This window comes from Falco cherrug, chromosome 7, assembly GCF_023634085.1.
Source record: "Falco cherrug isolate bFalChe1 chromosome 7, bFalChe1.pri, whole genome shotgun sequence".
In the NCBI taxonomy this organism is placed as follows: Eukaryota; Metazoa; Chordata; class Aves; order Falconiformes; family Falconidae; genus Falco; species Falco cherrug.
In genome coordinates, this window is record NC_073703.1 from 42471584 (window position 1) to 42494447 (window position 22864).

Consider the following 22864-nt stretch of genomic DNA (forward strand, 5'->3'; position numbering starts at 1 on the left):
TAATTTATGAACAAGCCTTCAAAGGAATACTTAATGTAGACCCAGAACGTGGTCGACAGTTGTCTGTAGTTGTTTTTTTTAATTGAATCTGAGCAGGTTTGTTTTCAGATTTCCTCTGTAGGCTCGGTGGAGCGGCAGCCAGCGGGGTGCTGCAGCTTTGCGGCCGAGTGAGTGCAGGAAGGTGGAAGGGCCGGGCGGCTGCTGAGAAGGCACGGGGAGCTGGCGCTGCTGGGCCTTTGCCGAATGCGTGCCGCAGGGAGAGCGAACCTTTCCGAGGGAACAGGCAGTGCGGGGTGTTCTGGAATTCGTGCTAATGACACGGGAAGAACAGGTAGTACGTGTGTGTCGAGCTCTCCGCGAAGGCGGCCTCCCGCCGCCCTGCCCGGGGGCGCTCCCGGCCAGCGGAGGCGGTGGCTCAGCCCCCTCGGCCTCCTCGCCGGCAGGGGGCGCCGCCACGGCCGGCAGCCCGCGCCACGGCCTCATCCGGGCGGCCAGCCCAGCCAGGGCCCTGCGCGGATTGGCTGCAGCCGGTCAGCGAGCAAGGGAGGGTTTGATTGGTTGGGGAGGTCACGTGAGGCGGGGGTTGCTGGCCGTTGACAATAAACATGGAGTCGATCTTCCATGAGCGGGTGAGTGAGGGACGGGGTGAGCTTCTGCTTCTTCTGGAGGCTGCCGGCTGGCCTGGGGGGGGGTTGTGCCGCTGGCTGGCCGGCCGGCCGGCCCAGGAGTGCTTTCTCTGAGGGGTGGCTGCTGTGTTTCCTGTCCCTGCGCTGGCCCGGGGGCAGCCCGCGATACCCACGGGGTGCGCCTGGCCCCTGCGCAGCCGAGCCCGCTGCCCCTCCCCGGGCACCCGTCAGGTGGCAGGGTGAGGCGGCGGCGCGGTTTGCTCTGGCTCGGGAGAGCTGCGGCTCTCCCGCCCGGCGGTTCCAGAGGCCCGGCCCGGCTCGGCGAGGGAAGGAAATGTTACCGGAGATCAAAGAGAGTCAGGGCTGAGCCTCAGCGTTTCCTGTCGCACGGTGGCTGCCTCCTCTCTTGGACCTTTAGAAGTAGACCGTGCGTACAGGAAGGTGCAGGCTACAACTGCTTGTGTTTCTTAAGGGAGAGCTCGCATGGCTTGGAAGTGAGCATGAAGATGAGCAGCGGCAGGCAGGGGTGTCAGTGCTCTCGGACACATCACCTAGCCTGGCTTGGCTGGGGTTCTGTAAGGAGCAGGGAGAGGGAGAGCTGTTAAGGAAATCCTGATTTATGTACTGTGCCTCTGAGCTGAACAGTTTCCTTGTTTGGAGGACCAATGTGCCTATGACCTGCTGTGGTTTATCCGGGTTCCCAAATACAAGCTATTTATGTTTTCATGCTACTCAAATATAGTTGGTTGTTTTGATATATTTGCTAATGCTTCTGCACTGCTGTTAAGATTAACATTAGGTTTTGTACACTGTTCTCATGTATAATGGTTTGTTTTCTTGGCAAATAAAGCAAAATAATTGTAACTTGATTTTAAAAACCAAAAAATTTACTGTTCTGAAACCCACAGAACCCGAGGAGTGTTCTTTCAAACTAGGTTTGGGTTGCAAAACTAGGCAAGCGTTGTTGTGTTAAGCAGCTGCTGTTCAGAAGAGGAGTATTGGATTTCAGCCATTATGGCCTCTGATACAGTGACCTTGAGTTCCAGTCTAAATTTTAAAATGAGTTCAAAACAAATGTACCTTACTGTTTTCTGGCCTATCATATAATGAAATAATAAATTTTTAATGTCTAAGTTTCTTTCTGGTTAAATAACAAAACTGCTGACATTGACGTGACAGAGCATAATGCATTCAAAGTTATGAACGGATTGTAATTTGTAGTTCCTACAGGTTTTGGGCAAGTGGAGGGTACAGTCTTGGGCCTCTCACATATGAAATGTACACTGCTCCCTGGTTAAGTTAGTTATACAGTTACAAAGTTACACCTGTTTTAAATTGGAGTACCAAATATTTTTAGCTTGTTAAATTTTGAGTAGAGTAGTAACAATAACTGAACCTCTGGCTTCTTTCTTAAGGGATCATGCCACCCACCCACCACCCACCCTATCAAGTGTTGTCAAAATATTTCAAGTGCTGCACACACACTTGAATCTGCCCACCGTAGATGTTCCAATAAAAAGGCATGAAAAACATGGTATTCATAAAAGCAATTTAACAAACAAAGACCTAAGGAACATGGCATTTTAACAGGGGCGTGGTGGTAACAGAGAGTGGGTCTTAAGGAGCACATGTCTTAGAAGATGGTCTTTTCTTTGATAAGATACAGGTGGTGGAAAACATTGAAAGCAGGGCAACTGTTTTCATCAAAATAGGTTTCGACAAGGGGATTTTAGATTATGGAAATACACAATATTTTCTGGGGAAAAAATTGACGTTAATGTCTATTAAAAGCTGTAAGATCAGTTTTCTGCATTTTTCACTTAATATGTACTAATTTTGTGTATGAGCATTAAAGTTTCTTACTTTAAGATAAAACTGTACAAATACAGAAAGGTCCTTGTAGTGAAATTAAGATTTAAGCCTGCGATACAACTAATTTTCAAAGGTATTTTAATACCTCTTTGTTTCTAAATCAGTTTCATATAATTCTGGTGGAGAAACCTGTGATTCTTAAGCAGGTTCTTCTCTTATAGTTTTGTCATATGACCAGCAGCAGGGATGTGGTCCTGAAGGGACAGGAGCTGGTGTTTAGTCTTGAGTTTCTTGTGTGGGAAGGATGTGAACTGGGGATGGCTTCTGGATTCAGTTGAACCCTGGCTGTACAGCCAATCTAGCTTTAATAACTTGCTGCTCAGTTAAGTGATGAAGCCCTAGGAAGATTCTGTAATCTAGGGTTAAGTTTTTGAGGTTCCTGCTGTAAGGCAGATCATGGGAGACGTGTGCATATGATTTGTATGAGACTTTCAGGGAAGTTTAAAGAACGTTCCTTCAAGGCATGCTGCTGTATTCTTAGGTTCTGTGGATTTCCTGGGAGAGGGAGGTGCTCTTTATTTTTGTTGAGGAGTTTTAGTTTTGTTTTTAATAGAGTGCATGCATTTTAGCATTTTTAATGCAAATAAAAATGAGGACTGATTAAAACAAGAGGAAAGCAGGATTGTAAAGAAAGGTTGCTTTTCACAGGAAAGACTAATTGGGTTGGGTTTTTTTTTAACAAGGCGGTATTTTATTTGCACTTACGAAAATGTTGGAGCCTGACATGCATTCAGATTATATATTTTTTTTATTTATGCAACAAAATCATGACTGACATTGCAATTTTACTAGTTTTTAATTTGGGTTGACAGTCTAAAAATATTATATTGTACTTCCATTATTTCCAGTGTGCTGAATATGTAACAAAGTGACTGAAGTGTTTTCTGTTGAAATGGTTTATTAACAAAAACTATTTTGATTAATATGCTAATTTCTTTTTTATGTTTTCTTGTCACCTCATCATTCTTACCAAGTTTTTAGAAGCAGTAGCATTAGCTTCTTTTACCTAGCTCCTATACGTAAATTTCACGTGGAGAATGAGCTTTACTGCTCCTCCAGTACCTAATCACTTTCTTGGCAATAGAAAAAATGGTTATAACCTGAACTGGGTGAGTAACCTGAAATGAAGGAAATACATTCTGAAAATGTGTATTTTAAATCTGTCCAAAGTCCTAATGGTTTACTTTTCTGTAGCTATATGTGGAGAGCATGTTGCTAATAGACACACTTGGCAGGGAAGAAAAGTATGAGAGAGCATCTGTTCCAGAAAACATTTGTTACTGGGAAGTACAGATCTAAACTGTTTCATTTCCGTGTGGTGGCGATTTGGAAGAGGACAGAATCCATTGTCCTGATGGCTGCAGGGTCCTTGTGTGATTTGGTCAGGCCACTGGGAATTTTTACAGTGTTTTCAAATGTAATATTTTTACATAAATTTCATTGAGGGAATAAAAGGGGGGGGGGGGGGGGAGGGCTGTTCACATCAAGTTGATGGGAGGGTTGTATTTTATGCCTTGCAGCATAACACATCTGAAGAATATATGGCATTCTGGGCGAGTGGGTAGGGCAGGAAGTTTGCCAGAATGAAATGGTTGAGTTGCTTTACAGAGTAAAACATTAACCTGATTTTTTGGTTGTGTTTGGTATTTTTGTCTCTTCCTATGTTAGCAAGAAGGCTCATTGTGTGCCCAGCACTGTCTGAATAATTTGCTACAAGGGGAATATTTTAGCCCTGTTGAGTTATCCTCTATTGCACAGCAGTTGGATGAGGAAGAAAGAATGAGAATGGCAGAGGGAGGAGTGTCTAGTGAAGAATATAGAACATTTTTACAGGTAAAATAATCTTAATTTGAGATTGCTTGGTATTTGCCTGAAATCTTGTGTAGAACAAATGTGTTCTTGCATAGCTAGAGGAGGTTTAATTCCCAGTGCTAAAACTTCATAAATTTATAGGCCTTTTAATTCACGTATCTTGAATCTGGCATTTTCAAATGTTACTAGTACAGCTTTACAACAATTCTACAAAAAGCTACACCATCTTTGTCTTACCGGTAGGAAGGTCAGACATGGTGAGGAGGAGGATCAGCAATTTGCTTTTTGGTTTTGTAAGCCAGTGGCAGAGACAGGAACAGAAGTTCCCATGCCTGTCTGTCTTTTAAGCACTGAGAATTTCTAATTTAAAGGTTTGAGTTTTTAATTAATAAACTTATTTAGGCATTGTAATCAGCCTTACAGACTAGGTCATGCTGAGTTGTTGCTTCAAGTATGTGCAGTTATACTTACTTTCAAAACTGAATTATTTCTGACCTTTTATGCTTACACCATTTCCCTTTTCTCCCTCCCAACTTCACACTGAGCAGCAGCCTTCTGTAAATATGGATGACAGTGGATTCTTCTCAATTCAAGTAAGCACAGCTTTATACTGACAGAAATTTTTTTATGCAGTATATTCTCTTATATAATTTAAATGGCATCAAGTTTTTTCATCTAGTTTCCTGTTTATAGGGTTAATGGGATTAAGTGCTGGACTTGCACATCTTCATTCTTTTTTCCATTAAGAGCAGTGACTTGCAGTTCTTCAGTTCATAGGCCCTTAAACACATAATAGCAGCATGGACTCCTGAACTGCAAAATGACACCTGCTGGCAATAAACTTGATTTCAAGTTGCTTCTGGTGGGCACTCCAGGTATAGATCTTGACTCCCATAGACTACTGGTGGAAAAGCAGAGTTGAGATTGTTTTCTCAAATTATAGACTGTAAAGCCCTTGGCAATGGTTACAGGGTTATCACAGTGGTCTGCAGAATGGAAAAAGCTGTGATTATCTCTGCATTACAGTTTTTATAACACACTCCAGACACTTTAGGGCTGGGGAGCTGGGGGTGGGGGTGGGGTTGGTGGTTGTTTTTTTTTTTTAAGGACCATAATGGAAAAGTAATTAATAATAACTACTTAAACCAGAAAAAAAAAAGAAAAAAATGGTATTGGACACTGAATTGAGGCTTGTGTTTAGACTGGAGCTGTAGGCAATGCTTTGCACCTTTGACTGTCTTCTGAGCTTTCAGAGGTGCTTGTCAATGTTCCAGAATCCCTTGAGAGCTTCTTTTCTGTTTTTCTATTCAGTGAAAAACCATTAACAGATTGGCATTTCTTGTGTTCTTGTTTGTGCTGCTTCCATAGATGAAAAAAAATGCTTCCTCATATTCTTTTTTTGTCCTGTTATTGCTTTGCTCATTTGCTGCATAGTCAGCTTACTGAAAGGAAGATGAATTGTTAATTTAAATTTTTCTACAGCATTATTTCAGATGCTTTAAAGAGTTATTGTAAAAGAGTTTGTTCTAATATACCTGACTGATCCTGTGACAATCCAGTGGTGCAGAATTTCAATAGTTACTGTGGGGAAAGATGACATATTGGGGGGAGGGGAGGCAGAACAGTGTGTTGAGAGCAGAGAGAGAGAGATGACAACTTATGAAGTGTCTGTGGGAGGTGAAGTTACAGCTTTGTCTGGGGGAGTAAGCTTATTAACGCATCTCAGGTAAATTCTAGTTTTGCTACTTCCTCTTAGATATGGTATGTGTGTTATGTTTGTGTGTAGATTCATGACAGCTGCATTTTGAATAATGTGATTCCTAGGTTTCCTAGCAATGTCTTGAAATCGAAGTTTATGAAAACAACATAATTGTTTATAGCAGCTAAAATGGTTGCATTGCTTACATTTGATTTGACCGATTTGACTCATGAAAAGTGCTATTTTTTGACAGGTTATAAGCAATGCCTTGAAAGTTTGGGGTTTAGAACTAATCCTCTTCAACAGCCCAGAGTATCAGAGGCTTGGGATCGACCCTATGTAAGACTTTTTTTTTTTTTCTTGGCAACCTTCTTTCATTTTACAGGAAAATAACACACTTAACCTATGGTTTAAATCATCCTTTAAAACTACTATTTCAAGCTCTGTTGCATTCTGATGTTATCTCCTCTGTCTTTACTTTTTTCTTTTTTGGGATGTATATGAGCATCTGCCCTCTGTGCCTTCATGATATCTCAGTATCTGTGGCATCACAGGTATACAGAGATTTCAGTAACATTGACAGCTTCCTAAATGTTATAAAAGCAGTATGAGTACTCTGTAACATCAACAGTTATGTTACTGAAATTTTTAATATAAGTTTAAATTAGTGGTAGCAAAGAACTTAAACATTAATATGCACTCAAATATTAGAGTATTTAATGTTATCTATACCTTTTGTTTTTCTTTTTACAGAAATGAAAAATCATTTATTTGTAATTATAAGGAACACTGGTTTACAGTTCGAAAGTTAGGAAAACAGGTGACACTGTCTTTCTTTATTTAAAAATTGACTTCACAATGGGGGTGGAAAAGTGGTTGCGAGTAGACCATGTGTTGGCCTTTTGCAAGCTTTTGCTGCGGTTTGCTTTAACAGTACCCCATATTAAAAAAAAATAATTAAAAAGTAAATGTTTGTTACATCACAAAAACTGCCTGACATTTTTTATGAATGTGAGCGTGGGGAAGGATCCTAGGATCAGTTCCTCAGTGAACTTGTCCTCTAGGGAGCTACAGCTCTGGTAGAGTCTGTGTGGTGTCTTAACTGTTCTTTCTTTTCTGCATGAAAAGTAGCAGAAAAATTGTAGGGGGTGGGTGTGGGGGTTGAGGGGGAAGGAGTCCTAGGCAAGGGTTAGGATCCCTATAGAATGCAAACTTTAATGCACTGAATTATTGATGTTGAAAAAAATAATTGTGTTTATTTAAATGGACAGTAGTTATAAGAGAAAGTTCAAATTTCAAATGTATTCATATTTATGATTGCTAGTATTTAAGAGTAACCATCAGGATAAGGTTGAGGAAAGTAAAAGAACAACTTCACACTGTTTTGGAAAACTTTCTCAAACAATTCTATTATAAGCAGGAAATAGCTACTAAAGGTAAGGGATGGCCATACAAGTGTATGGTACGTACATAATAACTCAGGTCATGTCCGTGTCCCTTGTAACATCAATGCAGTGTTCTATTTCGGTAGTCAATCATTGTTCTGAATCACACCGCATAAGCTTTTATACAACTTAAGCTGGTTTGGTGTTTGGATTTTTTGGGGGGCTTTTTTTGTCATAGAAAATGTTAATTAAATAAGCATTTAGATTCTACAGTAGTGGACAGGAGTCTTATTTATCTATTCGGTTCACTTTGCAAGTGGTAGCTACCTATGTTGTCATGCAGATGTAAAAAAAAAATTACAAAAAATTTCCCTGTGAGTAAGCAAACTAAGCTCTACTCTTCTGCTTTATGTCTAAATGTTTACAGGCAATTTTTATATATTCGATATTAAAAAGGCTGAATGGTCTCTCTTAAAAGTATGGGAATGTTTCATATTATATATACAACCATGGTGGGTGGAATTTTGTGAGAGCACGTTCTAGCCCAAAATGTTCTAAGTTGAAGGGGCGGATGTCTTTTGCTTGTACATGTGGCTTGTAACCACTTGAAGACAAAACTAGGTGTCTTAACTAGAGAGTAATGAGAAAAGATAGGCAAAATGGTTGCCTCAGGTTTGACCTGCTCCTATTACAGTTAAAGCAAAATTAGTTTGCTTTTTTTTATAGAAGTTTTTTATAGAGAAAAAACTTTCCTCTTCTATATTCCCTTTTAAAAGTTTGTCAGTAATCTGTCCATCGTATTTGTTCACCTAACTGTTTATTCCCCACTCCTATGCTGTTGGTAGTCTTAGCCTTTCCTAGTGGCAAAGGGTGTTTTTGACAAATTGTGACAATGACAGAATGGTAGATAGTCACTTATCTGTAGTCCAGGTGAATTATAGTACGGGCCTGACCGCAAGTGTATGACTGCATATATTGAAGTTTGGGTACATAAATGCATTTTTGTAAGAATGAAGATAGAATTCTCCTTCTACTATTTGAAATGGTGCTTCTTGGTTAAAATTGGATATTATTGAATGAGTATGGTATAAAAAATGTTCTTCAGATTGATTGCAATATATGAGGGGTTTTAAAGGTAGAATATTTTGTTGTCCATGTTGATTATATCTAGAAGTACTATAAATAACTAGTTGCCTTATTCAGGGAACTAGAAATGATCTGTGTATATTTATCTCAAGCGTCCCCTATTGTAATATGCTGTACTGTCAGCATATTAAATTTGAGTTCGTGTTTAGTAATTTTTTGTATTTAAAAATTGTATCAGAGAAGTAAACAATAGTTTTCAGCATCACCAGCTAGTAAAGGCAGAATGTTTAATGAAGTATTTTATGGAAATAATTCAACTTCTGTTTCCTTTATCTATTAACTTGTTAAGATACAGCATTAACTTATGGAAGGTTTCTTCCTTCATTCGTCTCTGAACAGATTTAAAAGTAGGATTAAGCAGAATTTTAGAATGATGTCTGAAATAATTCTTCTACCATTATATTTTAGTTTACCTGTTTTAATCTGTTTGCCTGGTACCAGTGTTCAGTAATGGGAGAGAGCGTGCAGTGATTTCCCCAACTCAGGTTTCCTGTTAGCTGAAGAGTATTTGAAGGGTTGCCTTTACCAGAATAGGTTTTGTGCTTCAAAAGACTTTTAATTTGATAGTTTATGTTACTAGGTTTATTCAGATATTCCATTATAGAAAATAACCACAATGTACAGAAATGGATTACCAAGTAATCTTTATGCTAATTTGTTCTCTCAAACCTTTTTTTTCTTAATTACAGTGGTTTAACTTGAACTCTCTCTTGATGGGTCCAGAACTAATATCAGATACATATCTTGCACTTTTCTTGGCTCAGTTACAACAGGAAGGTAATAGTAACTTGCAGATGTTAAATCTCATTAAATGAAAGTAGGTAATGATCATTATTTATTAGAACTTATGTATTCAGTTAACTACCCGTAGTTTTATGATTGAAATAGTGAAATAACCCAAGTCCTTATAATAAAAGGTAGAGCCTTACATTGTAATAAATTGCACATCATTGTGTTCCATATAGTGTGCGTTTTTTAGAGTGTTTATGCATGCACCTTAATGCTATATACTTATGATTTATTTTTCTCAGGTTATTCCATATTTGTAGTAAAAGGTGACCTGCCAGACTGTGAGGCTGATCAGCTGTTGCAGATGATTCGGGTACAGCAGATGCAGCGACCAAAACTAATTGGAGAAGAGACAGCCCAGCCAAGAGATCAGAGGTAAGCTAAATAGAGACTTGATTTTAATAATATTCAGTATGATTGGTTTCCACGATTAATGCCTACATGGAAACAACCCTCTTAAGAAGTAATTAGAGGTACCTTCAGTTCAATATGCTTATTACTGCTGCACACAGTAAAAGCAAGTTGGTAGAACACAAATGGTGTATTTTAAGTGGGCAAAAGCTATGTTAATAAGGATTTAGCTTTCCATGTGCCTAAGTGTTGTATAGTGCACATTTTTAACTTCTTGATTACAGCATTTTTCCAAATACAGTAAAATGGGTTATCAAACCTTAACAAACTATGGTTAATAGTAATCAACCTATAATTAAGACTGGCTTGTGCATTTTGTCACAAGTAAAGAATGAGAAATGCCTATCTGAATTTGATATCGTATAAATCATACAGCATTCTCTCTCGCAATAATTCCACTGTAAATGTTGTGGTACTGCTCTGTTGTGGTGCATACTGCTAATATAAAACATCCTTGAAAGCATATAAAGTAGAACTTCTGCAATAATTTTATTACATATTCATAGTGAATAAATTGCATACTGATAAAAAGGCTTAAGGCTTTTCAGAGGAATTAAGTCATTATCTTTACAAAGTGGAAGAAATAATAAACTGGTTGTTGTTAATTGATGGAATAAAAACAAGATACTTGGCAATAACATGGAAAGTGTGTATACTTCACAGAGGATGTGTTCTCCTAGTGTGGTCATCAAAGCTTCCTGAGGGGACCAGATGCACTGTTCTCTGCTGATGTAACTGTTTAAATAGCAATAAGTTTGAATAACATGCGTTAGTGCTTTTTGTTGGCTTATGTTTTTGAAGTTTTTCCTATGGAATAGGTTCTTCTCAACATGTGCATGCATTTGGAATTGCAGTATTTTCATTTTTACAGCTGCAAGCTGTTCACAGCCCTTTTAAGCTTTTTCATGTAGAAATGAAAATACTTGTTTATGTAACAATTTTCACAATATAAATGTTTTTTTCCAAAGTTTAAAAAAAGTGGAGTTAAATCAGAAAAAAATCCTTTCAGTCTCACAGTGAAAGTTAGTGTCATTTCTGTTTGAGTTCTGCTATAAATATGTCCATTTCACAGGCTACCCAGAAGTGATGTGGACCAAGCAATAGAAGTTAACCATCCCTTTGATGGAACAGGCATGTTAGATGAAGATGAGGAGAATTTTCAGAGAGCCCTGGCTCTAAGCAGGCAGGAAATTGATATGGAAGATGAAGAAGCTGATCTTCGCAGAGCCATCCAACTCAGCATGCAAGGTGCAGTGCTCATACAAATTTCATGTACAGTGTTCATGTTGCTTATGCTTTAGGTGACTACTGCAGTCGGTTTCAGTCAGCCACTTTTTTGAGCATGCATCAAGCTCTCTGAGAAGACTGGCTTTAAAGCACAGAAGGAAAACCCAGAATTACCTGTAGCTCTCCTTTCTACCTTCTGAAGAGTTGTAACTTTCATGTTAGCATTGATCTTTAGGGAGCAAGAACAAATTGGCAAAGGGTGGCAGGAGGGAAGGGGAGGAGAGACAGTATCAAGTGAAGTTAGCCTAGGTGCTTATTTCTCCAACAAGTCTCTTTCTACCTCTCAAGTTTGAAAACATTTTCTTAAACTATATTTCTTTTTACTGTAGTTAGTAGGATATGGCATGTTCTGGTTTTAGGTAGTCGTCGAAGTGAGTTCTCAGACTCTTTACCACAGAATGTTCTTCAGTCACCTCACACCAGTCAGACTGACTCCCTTTCTTCAGAAGAATTGCGAAGGAGACGGCAAGCATATTTTGAAAAGTAAAGTAGTTTATAAAAAACTGCATGTGGAAGTACATGTTGTTATTTTTCAGTGTTTTTTGGGTGTGGATGAGTTTCTGATTGAGGTACAGCTTAACTTCTTTAATGTTTTCCTAACAGTACCTGAATTTTGCTATTCCCAGGTGGTTCCTATGAAGAACAGAAACCTGTAAATAAGAGGGGATCTGTTAGTAGTGCAACATCAGTCTTGTGAAGAAAGAAAACATACATGTTATAGAAGTATTTTAAATGAAATCCTGTAAATTTCTGTAATTGTCTTCCTGAAGAAAAGTACTTCTAAGACTTTGCTTCTGCTAATGATGCCTCTAGTGTGCATCACATGAAAGTATTCTAGATGATATTTTATGTTGTTCTGGAGTACCTTCTTGATACATAGTTGGGCTATTGTTGTAGCTTTTCCTTATCTCTGCCTCCTAGAAATGGACGAGATAAAGACCAGGGTGAAATGCTATGGATGAGAGGAGTTAGACTTTGCATGAGAGATGAAGAATGCAGAACATCCAGATACTGTGAAAACAGTGATGTTGGCTTGGAGTATAATGTTGGGAAGATAGGTGTCTGAAAGTTAGCAGGGTGAGACGATTGAAGAGATTTTTAGCTGCAGCGGTGTTAGTTGAACCAAACAGCTGCTAATTCTCAGTCTTGGCCTTCTTTACAATGCAATAGACTCGATTACAGGTTTTGTGTTGATGTTAATCTTATTCTCTTATAAATTTGTAACACTTTCAGGCAGCAGCAACAGCTACAGCAGCAAGATCAGGCCCTGACCTTATATGATAAGCCAACTCTAAGCTCAAGCACTCCAGAAGCTGACCCAGGTATCTTTTTTTAAACGTATTTCCAACACTGAAATTTTTATGTCTTTTTCACTTTTGTGTTGCGCTGTTTCCTAGCTTTCCTTACCTGCCTACTTCCTCACTCCAGCAGCCATTCAAACTATGTAGTGAAGGAAAGGATCGCTTTGTTGAAAAGCCTGCTATGCTTTGAATGTCAATATCCTGTTTCAAAGTGGACAGCATTACTGTTAGACCATTTGAGTTCTGGCTTTGCCTTTTTTTGTTTTGTTTGGCTTGAGCATTACAAATTGCAATCTGATAGGATTTGTGCCAATAATTTGTTTTCTAAATGATTCTTAAACTTGTATGACAGTGTAATAAACTTGGAGTAATATCTGACAAATTACTGGAACCAGTTTTCAGTAGAATGTAAGTGTGTAGTATTGGGCACTGGTGACCCAAAATTAATGTGTTTCTTGTTACAGAGCCACCATTGTGGAGGGAAAGCTAAGTGCAAAATGTTCAGTGATTTTTAAAAACAAAACCAATTTTGGGAGTGGTGGAAACACGTGGGTGTGGGCAGAAGGAACAAAAAAAAATTTAACTGCAGCTGAGAACTAGCTCTGTGTATTTATTACAACTGAAATGCATTTATTTTCTTTAGGAGGTGATATGAGTGAAGAAGACATGCTTCAAGCAGCTATGAATATGTCTCTGGAGTCTGTTAGAAACCACTTGAATAAAGAAGAGGAGAAATGACATAACTTTTGTTTTCCCTATTATTGTCAAAACACTATGTCTCCATTATAATATTACTGTGTGGATGTTGCACAAGCAGGGTTCATTTCAGAGTTCTGGAAGCAGGAATGAAAGGGGGGCTGGAGGTCAGAGTTAGAGGGCGTCTGCAAATACAAAAAGATTGCACTAATTTAGAAAACTGTAGCACTCCTACTACAAAACATCTGTTCACAAGAGTAGCTGTTATTAAAATTACTTAAACTATTCACATGAACAAAGTTAGACATGTGTAGCAGCTGTAATTTTTGTTTAAAAGCAAGTTTAAATTGAAGAATCCTATTGAAAATACAAAAGGTTCTGAAAACCAGCATCAACCAATTTCCTTCACTACTAATGGGAAAACAGAAGTAGTAAGTTGTACTCATGACTAAGTTCTTTATAAGATATCTCTTAAAATGGGAAAAATAATAAATTTCTGTTTATCTTAGGTAATTTATTCTGTGAATGTTTATTATGAATGACTTAATATCAACTTTTTGATCCTGGTGTCCACTTTTGAAATGACCCATTCTACAGGAGAAACATGAATCCATAAATTTCGTACTTTACAATTCAAGATAAAATCTTTGTTATATTCTTTATTATGATGTTACTCCTGCATCTTTCAGTGACTTCTGACGTTCTGTCGCTTTCTGGTATCACTTTAGTTCCAGCTGTAAAATTTGCAGATCCATGTTTAAAGTAGGATTTTTGCATTGCCCTATTTCTTGGCAGATAACTTGCCTTCTTTGGTTTGGTGTTTTGGTTTTGTTTTCTTATGCTTTTTCTAGTTATGCCACTGTCTTTACTACAAAAGTAGCATGTAATCAGTTGGGTTAAACAGGTTTTCTACCTCTTTTGGAATCTTTTTCCTCTTCAAGCTCAACCCTTCATTCTGGCGTTTCAGTATGAAAGAGCTGTAACTGAGTCTAGGAGAAAGGAGGAGGGGATTTAGGTGCCATAAAGTCAGTGCCACACATGTAAGGTGCATTCCTCCAGTCTGAAATGACCCCTGTGCAAGTAGTTCTTATAAGAATGAATATTTATGTCTGTGTGGATTTTTTTCTGAAATGTTTTTTATGAGTGTCTGTCAGAATGTTGCAGCTTTTTCAGGAATGGCCTTTATTCATGCACCTTACAAATTTTTACCATGCTGTTTCTGATCTTGAGAAAAATTGAGGAGCAAAATATGTGAGATAGCATATGCTGTTGGTTGGAAGACATTTGCTTTGATACCCAGGATGAATGTGTAACAGGGTGACCAAACCTGACTTTCAACTTCATTGCAACAATTGAGATATGTTTCATTTTCCTAAATGGTGCTTGAAATACAAATTCTGTTTACATATAAATTATATGGAAATACATTGTAGATAAGAGTATGTAAGCTGTAGTCCACTTAATGCGTTAACAGCACAGGCATTCTAAGAATCTTTTGAAGATAACCCCAAATTACTTTATCAAAAAATTCTAAAGTTATATCATTGCACAATAGTAACATTTACTTAAAATTAGTATGAAATGAATGGTAGCTAGATGGAAATATACATTCAGCATCAAGTAGTACTGTACGTGAAAGGGCTCTCACCTCTCAGTAAAGATTTGTTTACAGCAATGTTTTCTTGATAGCTTATTATATTATACATAATTGGGCTAAATTCTGTTCTCCTTACCTGTGTGTTGAATTTCCATCAATGTCGCCAGAAACACTGGTCTGTGTGAGACAACATGGATTTTGACATAAGACATGACTTTTTAATAACTGATTTTAAATTTTGTCTTTTTAAAATAATCTGTCCTGCACATTATAATTAATATCTGTAATGTCTCAAATTAATACAGCTATACAATGGCTTTAAAAGTCCATGTGTGCATATGCCATTTTGAAATGCTGTATTTTTCAGGATGCAAATTTCTGCTTTCAGTTTAAATGAAACTGAGAACAGGAAAGGAATCTCTAAAGCACTGAATTATTTCTTTGCTCATCTGTACATTATCCACAGCTTTAATTTCCCTTCTTTTGTTGTGCCATAAACTACTTCTGAAATCAGACTCTCATTTTTATACATAGTTATAAGCTGGCAATTTGATACCAGTACTTGGAACTTGGACCTTTTATCCTCTATTATGAGAATATAATAAAAATGTATTATTTCTAGAGCTATATAGTGTAGCAGCCCTGTATTAAAAAGAAATCTAAGCCCCTTGAATTGCATTAACTGTAACCCATGACAATTATGTGCTTTTGTAATCACTAAAGCATGGAGGTTTGCATTTGAACTTTCATGTCATTTTACTTCATCACCCAAGTGTTTTAATATGTAGGGAATATTAAGTAACAGTGCCTGAAAAGCACAACTGCGTCAGTCATTACAGGGCTAACCACATTACTTTCTGTGTAGCAACATTGTTGCACTAGAAATACCAGTTTGATTTTCAGAGGAATGTCAAGTTTAATGAAGCAGGAGTATCTGCCTAGTCAAGCAGTTAAGAGATAGCAATTTAAGCTATGTATGTTAATTGCACCAAAGGAAAGGACTAATAGTAATTGCTGACAGTGCATATTTTATAACCCAGACCTAAAGTTCAAAATGTGTGGACCTGCCAAGAACCTGTCAATAAAAAGCTGATCTCATTTTTTGGTGTGCATTCTTTCAGTGATAAACAGTTCTCAATGTGGCTGAACTATGCTCATAAGGCATTTACTAATTTAGAGCCTCTTTCTAGTGTTATCTCTATTATTGCAGTGTTATCTCTATTGTTCTGTCAGACTGAAGGCTTTTTCCCCACGTTGTAACTTTAGAACAAAGTCCATGGTAAAGGAGCAGAAATTGATAATTTTTTTTTATTACAGTGTGATATTAGAGGGGATTTCAGACTTCATTCATCCAACAGATCTTTACAGTCTTCCTCACAGTGAACAGTTTGTGTGATGCAGTTTGTGGTTTTCTGCGTATAGAAATGAAAGGGGTAGGGGGAATGAGTGATAATTACACTAAACATTTTCCAAAATTAGTTCTGTAAGTATAATTCTGTAAACTGCTTTCATGGTCTTGTAATGAGGGCAGGAGGAAAAAGTGTTGTAACGCAGTCATGCTTGAATGCAATTCCTGTTGGGCACCGCAGGTATAAATATAAGCTATTTAAATGCTCATGTTTTCCTGGGTTTGAAACTAACCTGATAGAATACTGGCTTATTCCCACATTTGGTGTCCTTGTGGCCTTGAAACAACTTCAAGTTTAAATGTAATTATCAGCTAAGGTACTCTTACTATTTTTCATACTTCGTTACTTTGCAGGCTACTTAAAAATAACCAATGCAAAGTTAAATCTCAAATGTGTTTTAATGTTGGACTATTGCTTCTATTGCAAGTCTATAAAATGGGAAGTTTAAAATTGCTTCTGCACATGTCTAGTAATTTTATTTCTGTATCTCAGAAAAACATTGTCATTTGCAAGTTGCTTTATTAAAAACTGACAACAGGGTTTTAAAAATTACCAAGAACATGTTACAGTTCTGAGATACCTGAATTTTTCTAGGATTTAGTTATTGTTTCAAATAATGATGGAGATGTACAAATGGTGGCCTTTTTACTGAGAAATATTGTGGGGAATGAGATTGGAGAACTCTAGAAATTGGACTTACAAAGAAGTATTGTACAATTCATGTTATCAGCATATACTTTTAAAGGAGGAATCTAAGGAAAAGAAAATTGAAGTGGAAACTTCTTTTAAGGGCTTAGATATGAAATTATGTTGCTTACTTGGTATGCTATTACTGTCTTGCATAAAACAAACAACACATGGGAAATCTTTACTAACTCACAAATCACGTAAGAAAGAGTCTTAACAGGTTAATATATACGTACCCATTCCCCATGTACACATGATCAGTTGTTCAAGTAAGAATAATACTTAGTACATTTTAACTGCCACAGTCCAATTCTTCAGTTTCAGATTAGTAGCTTCTTTGTGTTGTATCCAGGTTTGCATCTTAAAAGCATGACCTGTTTTACAATAAACTTTTTTAATTTGCAAACACACGTTTTGCCTTTTTCACATTCCAGATGTGGAGGGAATGCTTTAGTATTTAATCTGCTGTAGTCACCTGCTTCCCCAATTACAGTACTTCAGAATGTGAAAAGTATGTGTGACTTTTCAACTTTTACCAAATCAAAATACTTTTCTTAGTAAGAAAAGAAAATAATTGATACTACTACACTTTTTTTTTTTTTTTGAAACACACCGCCCACTCACCCCACTATAGCCACCGTGTGAATTCAGGAAGGGAAACATAAAAGGGTTTGGACAGAAAGGGTTGTAATATTTAAATGAAACTGCACAAAAAAAAAAAAAAAAGGAAAAAACTTTGATATTGTCTTTAAAGCATGCAAGCATTGATAAAATTTTATTTTTTGCTACATGAAACCCCATGTGTAGAAAACGGTGTAGAGTTAGGACTTTTAAGGGAATAATTTTTTTCATCTCCTGCTTAATAGTTACGTATTTTCGAAATAATTTTTAGTAACAGATTTTTCATCTTGAGACTGCTCTCATTATGTCTGGCTCTGGATTCCGATACAATTTTTGTCTATTTTGTGTATATAAAGCATATAATACTAAAGAGATTAAAAAAGATAAGAAAGCTGAAATGCTTTGTCCTTGTTTTGACTCGAAAATGGCAGTGCTGTTTGATATTTTGAAAATGCTCTCCAAATAGGCATGAATATATATATGGATGTATTTGATATCACTTTTTTAAATAAATATGATTATAGCTTCAGATGTTTCTCTTGACCTAAATATTTGCATATGTGCTTTCTCTTATATGTGGATTGGGCACAGAATCATCAAACATTAAAATCTCATCTTTGATATTCATGGGCTTTGCACGAGATGGTTGTGTATACACATTAGGGGGGGTAACTTTATGTTGCTCATAACTGACATTTCATCACCTCTGATGTCTTTTCATCTGTTGATACTCCAAAATTTATGTAAAGACATTCCCGTTAAGAAGAAAGTTGGTGCTGGTTTTAGTTATGCTACATCTTTAAAAAGTGTATGCTTCCTAATTTTAAAATAAGCTGACGTTTCCTGTTTTGCTACCAGAATGCACATTCTTTTTGTGACACAATGCACTGGTTTTGTAGCTTAGTCAATCCACAGAGCATCCTGGATGATTTCTGTGTACCTTTATCAACAGCAGATGAAGCCAGTCAGCTAAAAAAACTTAGTTGCAATGCTAAATAGCCAGTTTCTAGTTTTTCAAGAGTAGCAACGAACAAAAGTAGGGGGAGAACAGTCCTCTGTGGTACTTCATTGACTTCTTGCCTTACTTGGCATTATAAAATGAACCGCAATAAGAGACATTTTTGTCATCTCTCTGTGTTGTTTAAAAGTCTAGAGGACATCCCTGATCTTACTTGAAAAATTTTAGAAGACTGTTTCCCATAAAAATTAATTAGCCGAACAGTATTGGAAAAGATGACCTTTTATTTCTTGTGGACCCACATTTTCTGTTAAAACAATCTGTTACAGTGTGTTTTGAGCATTGTAAAATTTTAATCTCCATTAAACCTAGTATTTTAAATTAACAAAGCCGATTAAAATACATGTTTGTTTCATGCACTAATACTTCTTACAGTTCTGGTGTATGTTTGTTTTTTGAGCTAGAAATGGATTTGAAGTAGTATGTGATGTTTTCATTATGGATAATTGTAAGGGTGTGAAGTACATTATTGAATTTAAAATTTGGTAATGTATAAACTTGATGGAAGAAGTGTTCACTGAAGAAGAGGAAAAGAAACCTTTATTAGAAAACTGTTGAACCTGACAGCTATTTTGGTTACTTTTTAACTTTTAAATTCCTGGACCACATACTATGCCCAACATCTGAGTGACAGTGGACAGTAAAGCTGAGGAGGTAACCCAGTATTGCAGGCCAGCTACGAACCCTTCGCAAAGGCTCTGCAAGCTACTGTTTGGGAAGCAACAAGCAGGTTTTTCCATAGCCTTATGGTCATGTTTGTCAGCTTGTAACTCCAGAACCTGTGTTTTGTGCCTGCTGCATTCTCAGCTCCTCCCTAAAGATGTTAAGATTTCACCAGTGAAATGCTCTTTCTTCTCAGCTTTTTATTATTTTTGTTTACAATCACATTTTACTAGTGATGTGGTGGTTTAATTATTGTTTTTATGTAGTTCTCTATTATTTTTTGTAAAATTATTTTAGGTAGTTATTGCTAAATTTTACTAGCAATGATCCAGCTGCCCTCTATTTCCAATATAGGCAGTATCTTGTATCAGTATTGTCCTTACTGTTTTAATACTGCATTTTTGTAACAGTGCAGCACTCCTTATAGTCCCTAACAATACCAAATACCTCATTCGATCGAAACCAAAAGGAACTCTGAATCGGGCCAGTGTTGGGGTTGTGGCTGGAAATCCAACCAAGCATCCACTGGACCTACACCCAAGGCACAAGGAGCCTGGCGTTTCAGGAACCTGCCTATTTTTGTAAGAACAGGTATGGGAGTCGCGAAGGCTGCTGGGCACCGCGCTTCGGCCGTGCCACCGACACCGCGGGCCGGCCCCGCGCTCAGGGCTGCCCCGCTCCGCCCGGGCACAGGCCGAGGTGGCTCCGTGTTCGCCTCCGGCACACCGGCCGTGCCCGATGACCAGGTGGGCCCAGCGACAGCAGCTCTAATTCAACCACGCACCGGGGTTTTGGTTTTGTTCCTCTTGACAGAAAGCACGTTTCAAAGCCACGCTGCCCGGGCTTCCCTGCCCCGGCCGCCGCCATTAACATCCCGGCACCCCGCGCGCGGCCCCGCCGGTATCGCGGCGTCCTCCGCTGCCACGTCACGGGCGCCGCGGAGGCGCTCTAGCCGGCTGCGGCTGCCGGGCGATGGTGTTTCGGGGGGCGGTGTCATGGCGGCCGTCGAGGTGGCAGAGGCTGGAGCCTGCGGGAGGAGCCGCTGAGCCGGGTCGTGCCGGGGGGATGCGCGCGGCGCTGGGGTCGCCGAGGCCGGCCTGCTGAGCCCGCAGAAGAAGCCTTCACCCTCCCCGGAGAGGAGCAGGAAGGAGGAGGCGGCGGCCGTGCCCCTTCGCCGGCGGGAGCCAGCAGCCAGCTGCGGGGCCGTGTGAGGCCCGGAGCCCTCTGAGCGGCGGCGATGGCGTCCTGGTTGGGCGGGCTGGGCTCGGGGCTGGGCCAGTCCCTGGGGCAGGTGGGGGGCAGCCTGTCTTCGCTCACCGGCCAGATCTCCAGCTTCACCAAGGACATCCTGCTCGAGGGCGCCGAGGAAGTGGGCGGTGAGGGGCTGAGGCGCTGGGACGGGCGGGTGCTTGCCGGGGCTGGCCGTTCGCTTCGTACCTGCTAGGGCAGGCCTGGTGTGGTGAGGGAGCCAGGGAGCCCTCGCTCCGGCCGCCGGTTTCCTCGGGGGCGGGCAGCGGCGGGGCTGCGCTGCCTGCACCTGCCGGCCGGCCGGCGGGGAGCGGAGGGGCCCGCGGCCTGGTCCCGCCCGGGGGGCTGCGGCCCTTCCCGGCCTTGTTTTCCGTCCTGCGCCGCCCCCCTGACCTCAGGGTCTGGAGAATAAACAAACGTATTCCCAGGCTATAATAGCAGAGGTGAACCTGTTCCGGGTGTATTATTCGGAAATTTCTGAACTGCGTGAGGTGCTGTGTGTCGGTAACAGCGCGCACACAGTGCTGTGCTGCCACTCTGCTTAGTGCATCAAAACCCGCGTTTGATCAGCTGCTTTTAGAGTGGGTTCCTAAAACCCCGGAGGTGGAGGAGTGCAGATGTTTTTTTGCCACTAGTGTGATCTAAGTCTGACGTGTCACACAGGTAAAGGTCCAGTGTTTCTGATGTTTTTGTTATTTGCATTTCAGCTGGACCCAGAGAAACCCATCTAGTTCTACTGTTCTGTAGCCAAATAGGAGAACATGGCCCTTGTTTTTATAGAGATTAGAAGCTAGGATGTTTTAAATACAGAACAGAGAGTTGAAACGAAAAAGTTGAGATATCGGAGTAAGACATTGAATAAAGTAAGAGTAAATTTGTTGTAGACTATAATTTCATATTTTTAGTAATGCCTTTGTTATGAGTTTTTCAATAAACATTTGAATTTTCTAGTAAAACAATTACCACTAATATTTTTACCATTGTGAAACTAAGTTCTTGAAAAAAAATGTGCATTCTCATAACATTGTTAAGAATAGCAATCACAAAGAACAACTAAGACTTCTGAATACTCAAATGTGAAATTAAACAATTTACATTGTTTGCAACTTCACACCTATGAAGCATTGTGACAGTATTGTATGCATCTTGTTGGCAAGCTGATACTACTGGTCTCACATGGATGGGTTTTTTGGTAGACAGGTACAACAATGCTTGGAAGAGAGAAATTTATTCTGAGGACTGTGAAGTTATCTTTTTTTCACTTTTCTGAAAGACTTGCTTAGAATTCCTTTAAATTCCAAAATCAGTTTAGCCTGGAAACTTGTTTTATGCTGCTAAACTGTGTGGTCATCTAATGTGTTTGTCTTGCCTTTTTTAAAAGCTAAATTGAGAATCCAGTTCATGCATTTGTGCTTCAGTTTGTGCCCAAGAGATGTGCTGATGTTCAGTAGTTAGTTCCAGGTGTACTTTACTGCAAGATAATGCTGTGAAAAACTTCTGTTTCCTAGAAATTTCATAGTAGTACATTTTTATGGGTTACTGTCTTTGAGGGTGTAAAAATCTAGTGGCATCAAAGTACTCCTGTAAAGACCTTTATATACTCTGTAGCCAAAGAAATGCTTTTGAAGCAGTTCCTTAAATTCCCATTTTTAAATTCTCTAATTTTCTAATGTTTCCTAATTGTAAATATTACCTCTTACATTTGCAGCTTTGACTGCCATCTGAACTGAAGATGGTGTTTGTGGATTATTGACTTTAACATCTTCAGTTTAGCAGTTTTCGTGGGTACATTGTTGCCTCTGCAGCACTTGAGCTGCATCAGTTTTAAACAGCACTTGGGAAATTATGAAATGCAGTATTTACTTGAAAACTATATGTATTTCAAATTTTGAAAAAATTGTCAAGGTTGTTATAGTCAATTCAGGATGACTTCTCTTAATAACATGAAATGGGGTATTTCTATCTTTTGGAAGTGGGACACAGGGGAAGTAAATGTAGCCTGTTTGATGAAGGTTGATCATTAAAGAAAGAGTATCCAGGGACAGAATTATGTGCTTTTCATATTAGATAAACTGGTATGGTAGATTGCATCACCTTTGTAAATTGACAGTGAGTCTCATGGGGGGGTTGTGCTTTTTTGTTGTGTGGGTTATTTTGTGGGTTTTGTTGGGTTCAGGTTTGGATTTTTTTTCTGAAAGTTAGTCGTTGTGTGTATTATATCAAACTAATTCTTGTTTTGAAACTTCATGGGAGATTACTGAGAAACATACAACTGTCATGTCAGGGGCAAACTCCTAAATGAAAAACAGATTCAGTGACGTCAAATAATAAATTGAAATCTTTTAGTTTCCTTAATTTTAAAGCTTAAATCTGTACTTTTCAGTTGGTTTTGTGATCTGACTTAAAGCCTAGATAAGAGAGAACTAAATTAGGTTCAGAAAGACCTTCCGGTCTGAAAAATAATTCTGGCAGCGTTCTGATAAAAGCAGCTTTCAATATTTACCTAGGAATGAACCTTAAAGCAATCTGAAGTAAGATGCTTGTTAATAACTGTGGTCTTAACTGATGTCTACTTAACAGATTAAAAGTAGTTTAAC

General features: G+C 38.9%; 2 protein-coding genes across 5 annotated transcripts in view; both read left to right on the forward strand.

Moving 5' to 3' along the window:
* Positions 1-544: 544 nt before the first annotated feature.
* Positions 545-15719, forward strand: ATXN3 (ataxin 3). 3 transcript variants are annotated; one of them, XM_055716891.1, is made up of 11 exons: positions 545-629; positions 4167-4331; positions 4859-4903; positions 6263-6348; positions 6763-6829; positions 9230-9317; positions 9572-9704; positions 10813-10988; positions 11387-11510; positions 12261-12349; positions 12972-15719. In XM_055716891.1, the coding sequence occupies exons 1-11, from the start codon at positions 606-608 to the stop codon at positions 13064-13066; spliced, it is 1092 nt and encodes a 363-aa protein (XP_055572866.1). In that variant the 5' UTR covers positions 545-605; the 3' UTR covers positions 13067-15719. The 3 variants fall into 3 exon arrangements, with proteins under 3 accessions (XP_055572866.1, XP_055572867.1, XP_055572868.1); XM_055716892.1 differs by having other exon boundaries at positions 552-629; positions 4171-4331; XM_055716893.1 differs by lacking the exons at positions 4167-4331; positions 4859-4903 and having other exon boundaries at positions 591-629.
* Positions 15720-19352: 3633 nt separating this feature from the next.
* The window catches only part of TRIP11 (thyroid hormone receptor interactor 11), a 34377-nt gene continuing 30865 nt past the window's right edge, over positions 19353-22864 (forward strand). For both annotated transcript variants that reach the window (XM_055716885.1, XM_055716886.1), the window contains exon 1: positions 19353-20395. In XM_055716885.1, the coding sequence (XP_055572860.1) occupies positions 20257-20395 (139 nt within the window). In that variant the 5' untranslated portion in view covers positions 19353-20256. The remainder of the gene's footprint in view (positions 20396-22864) is intronic.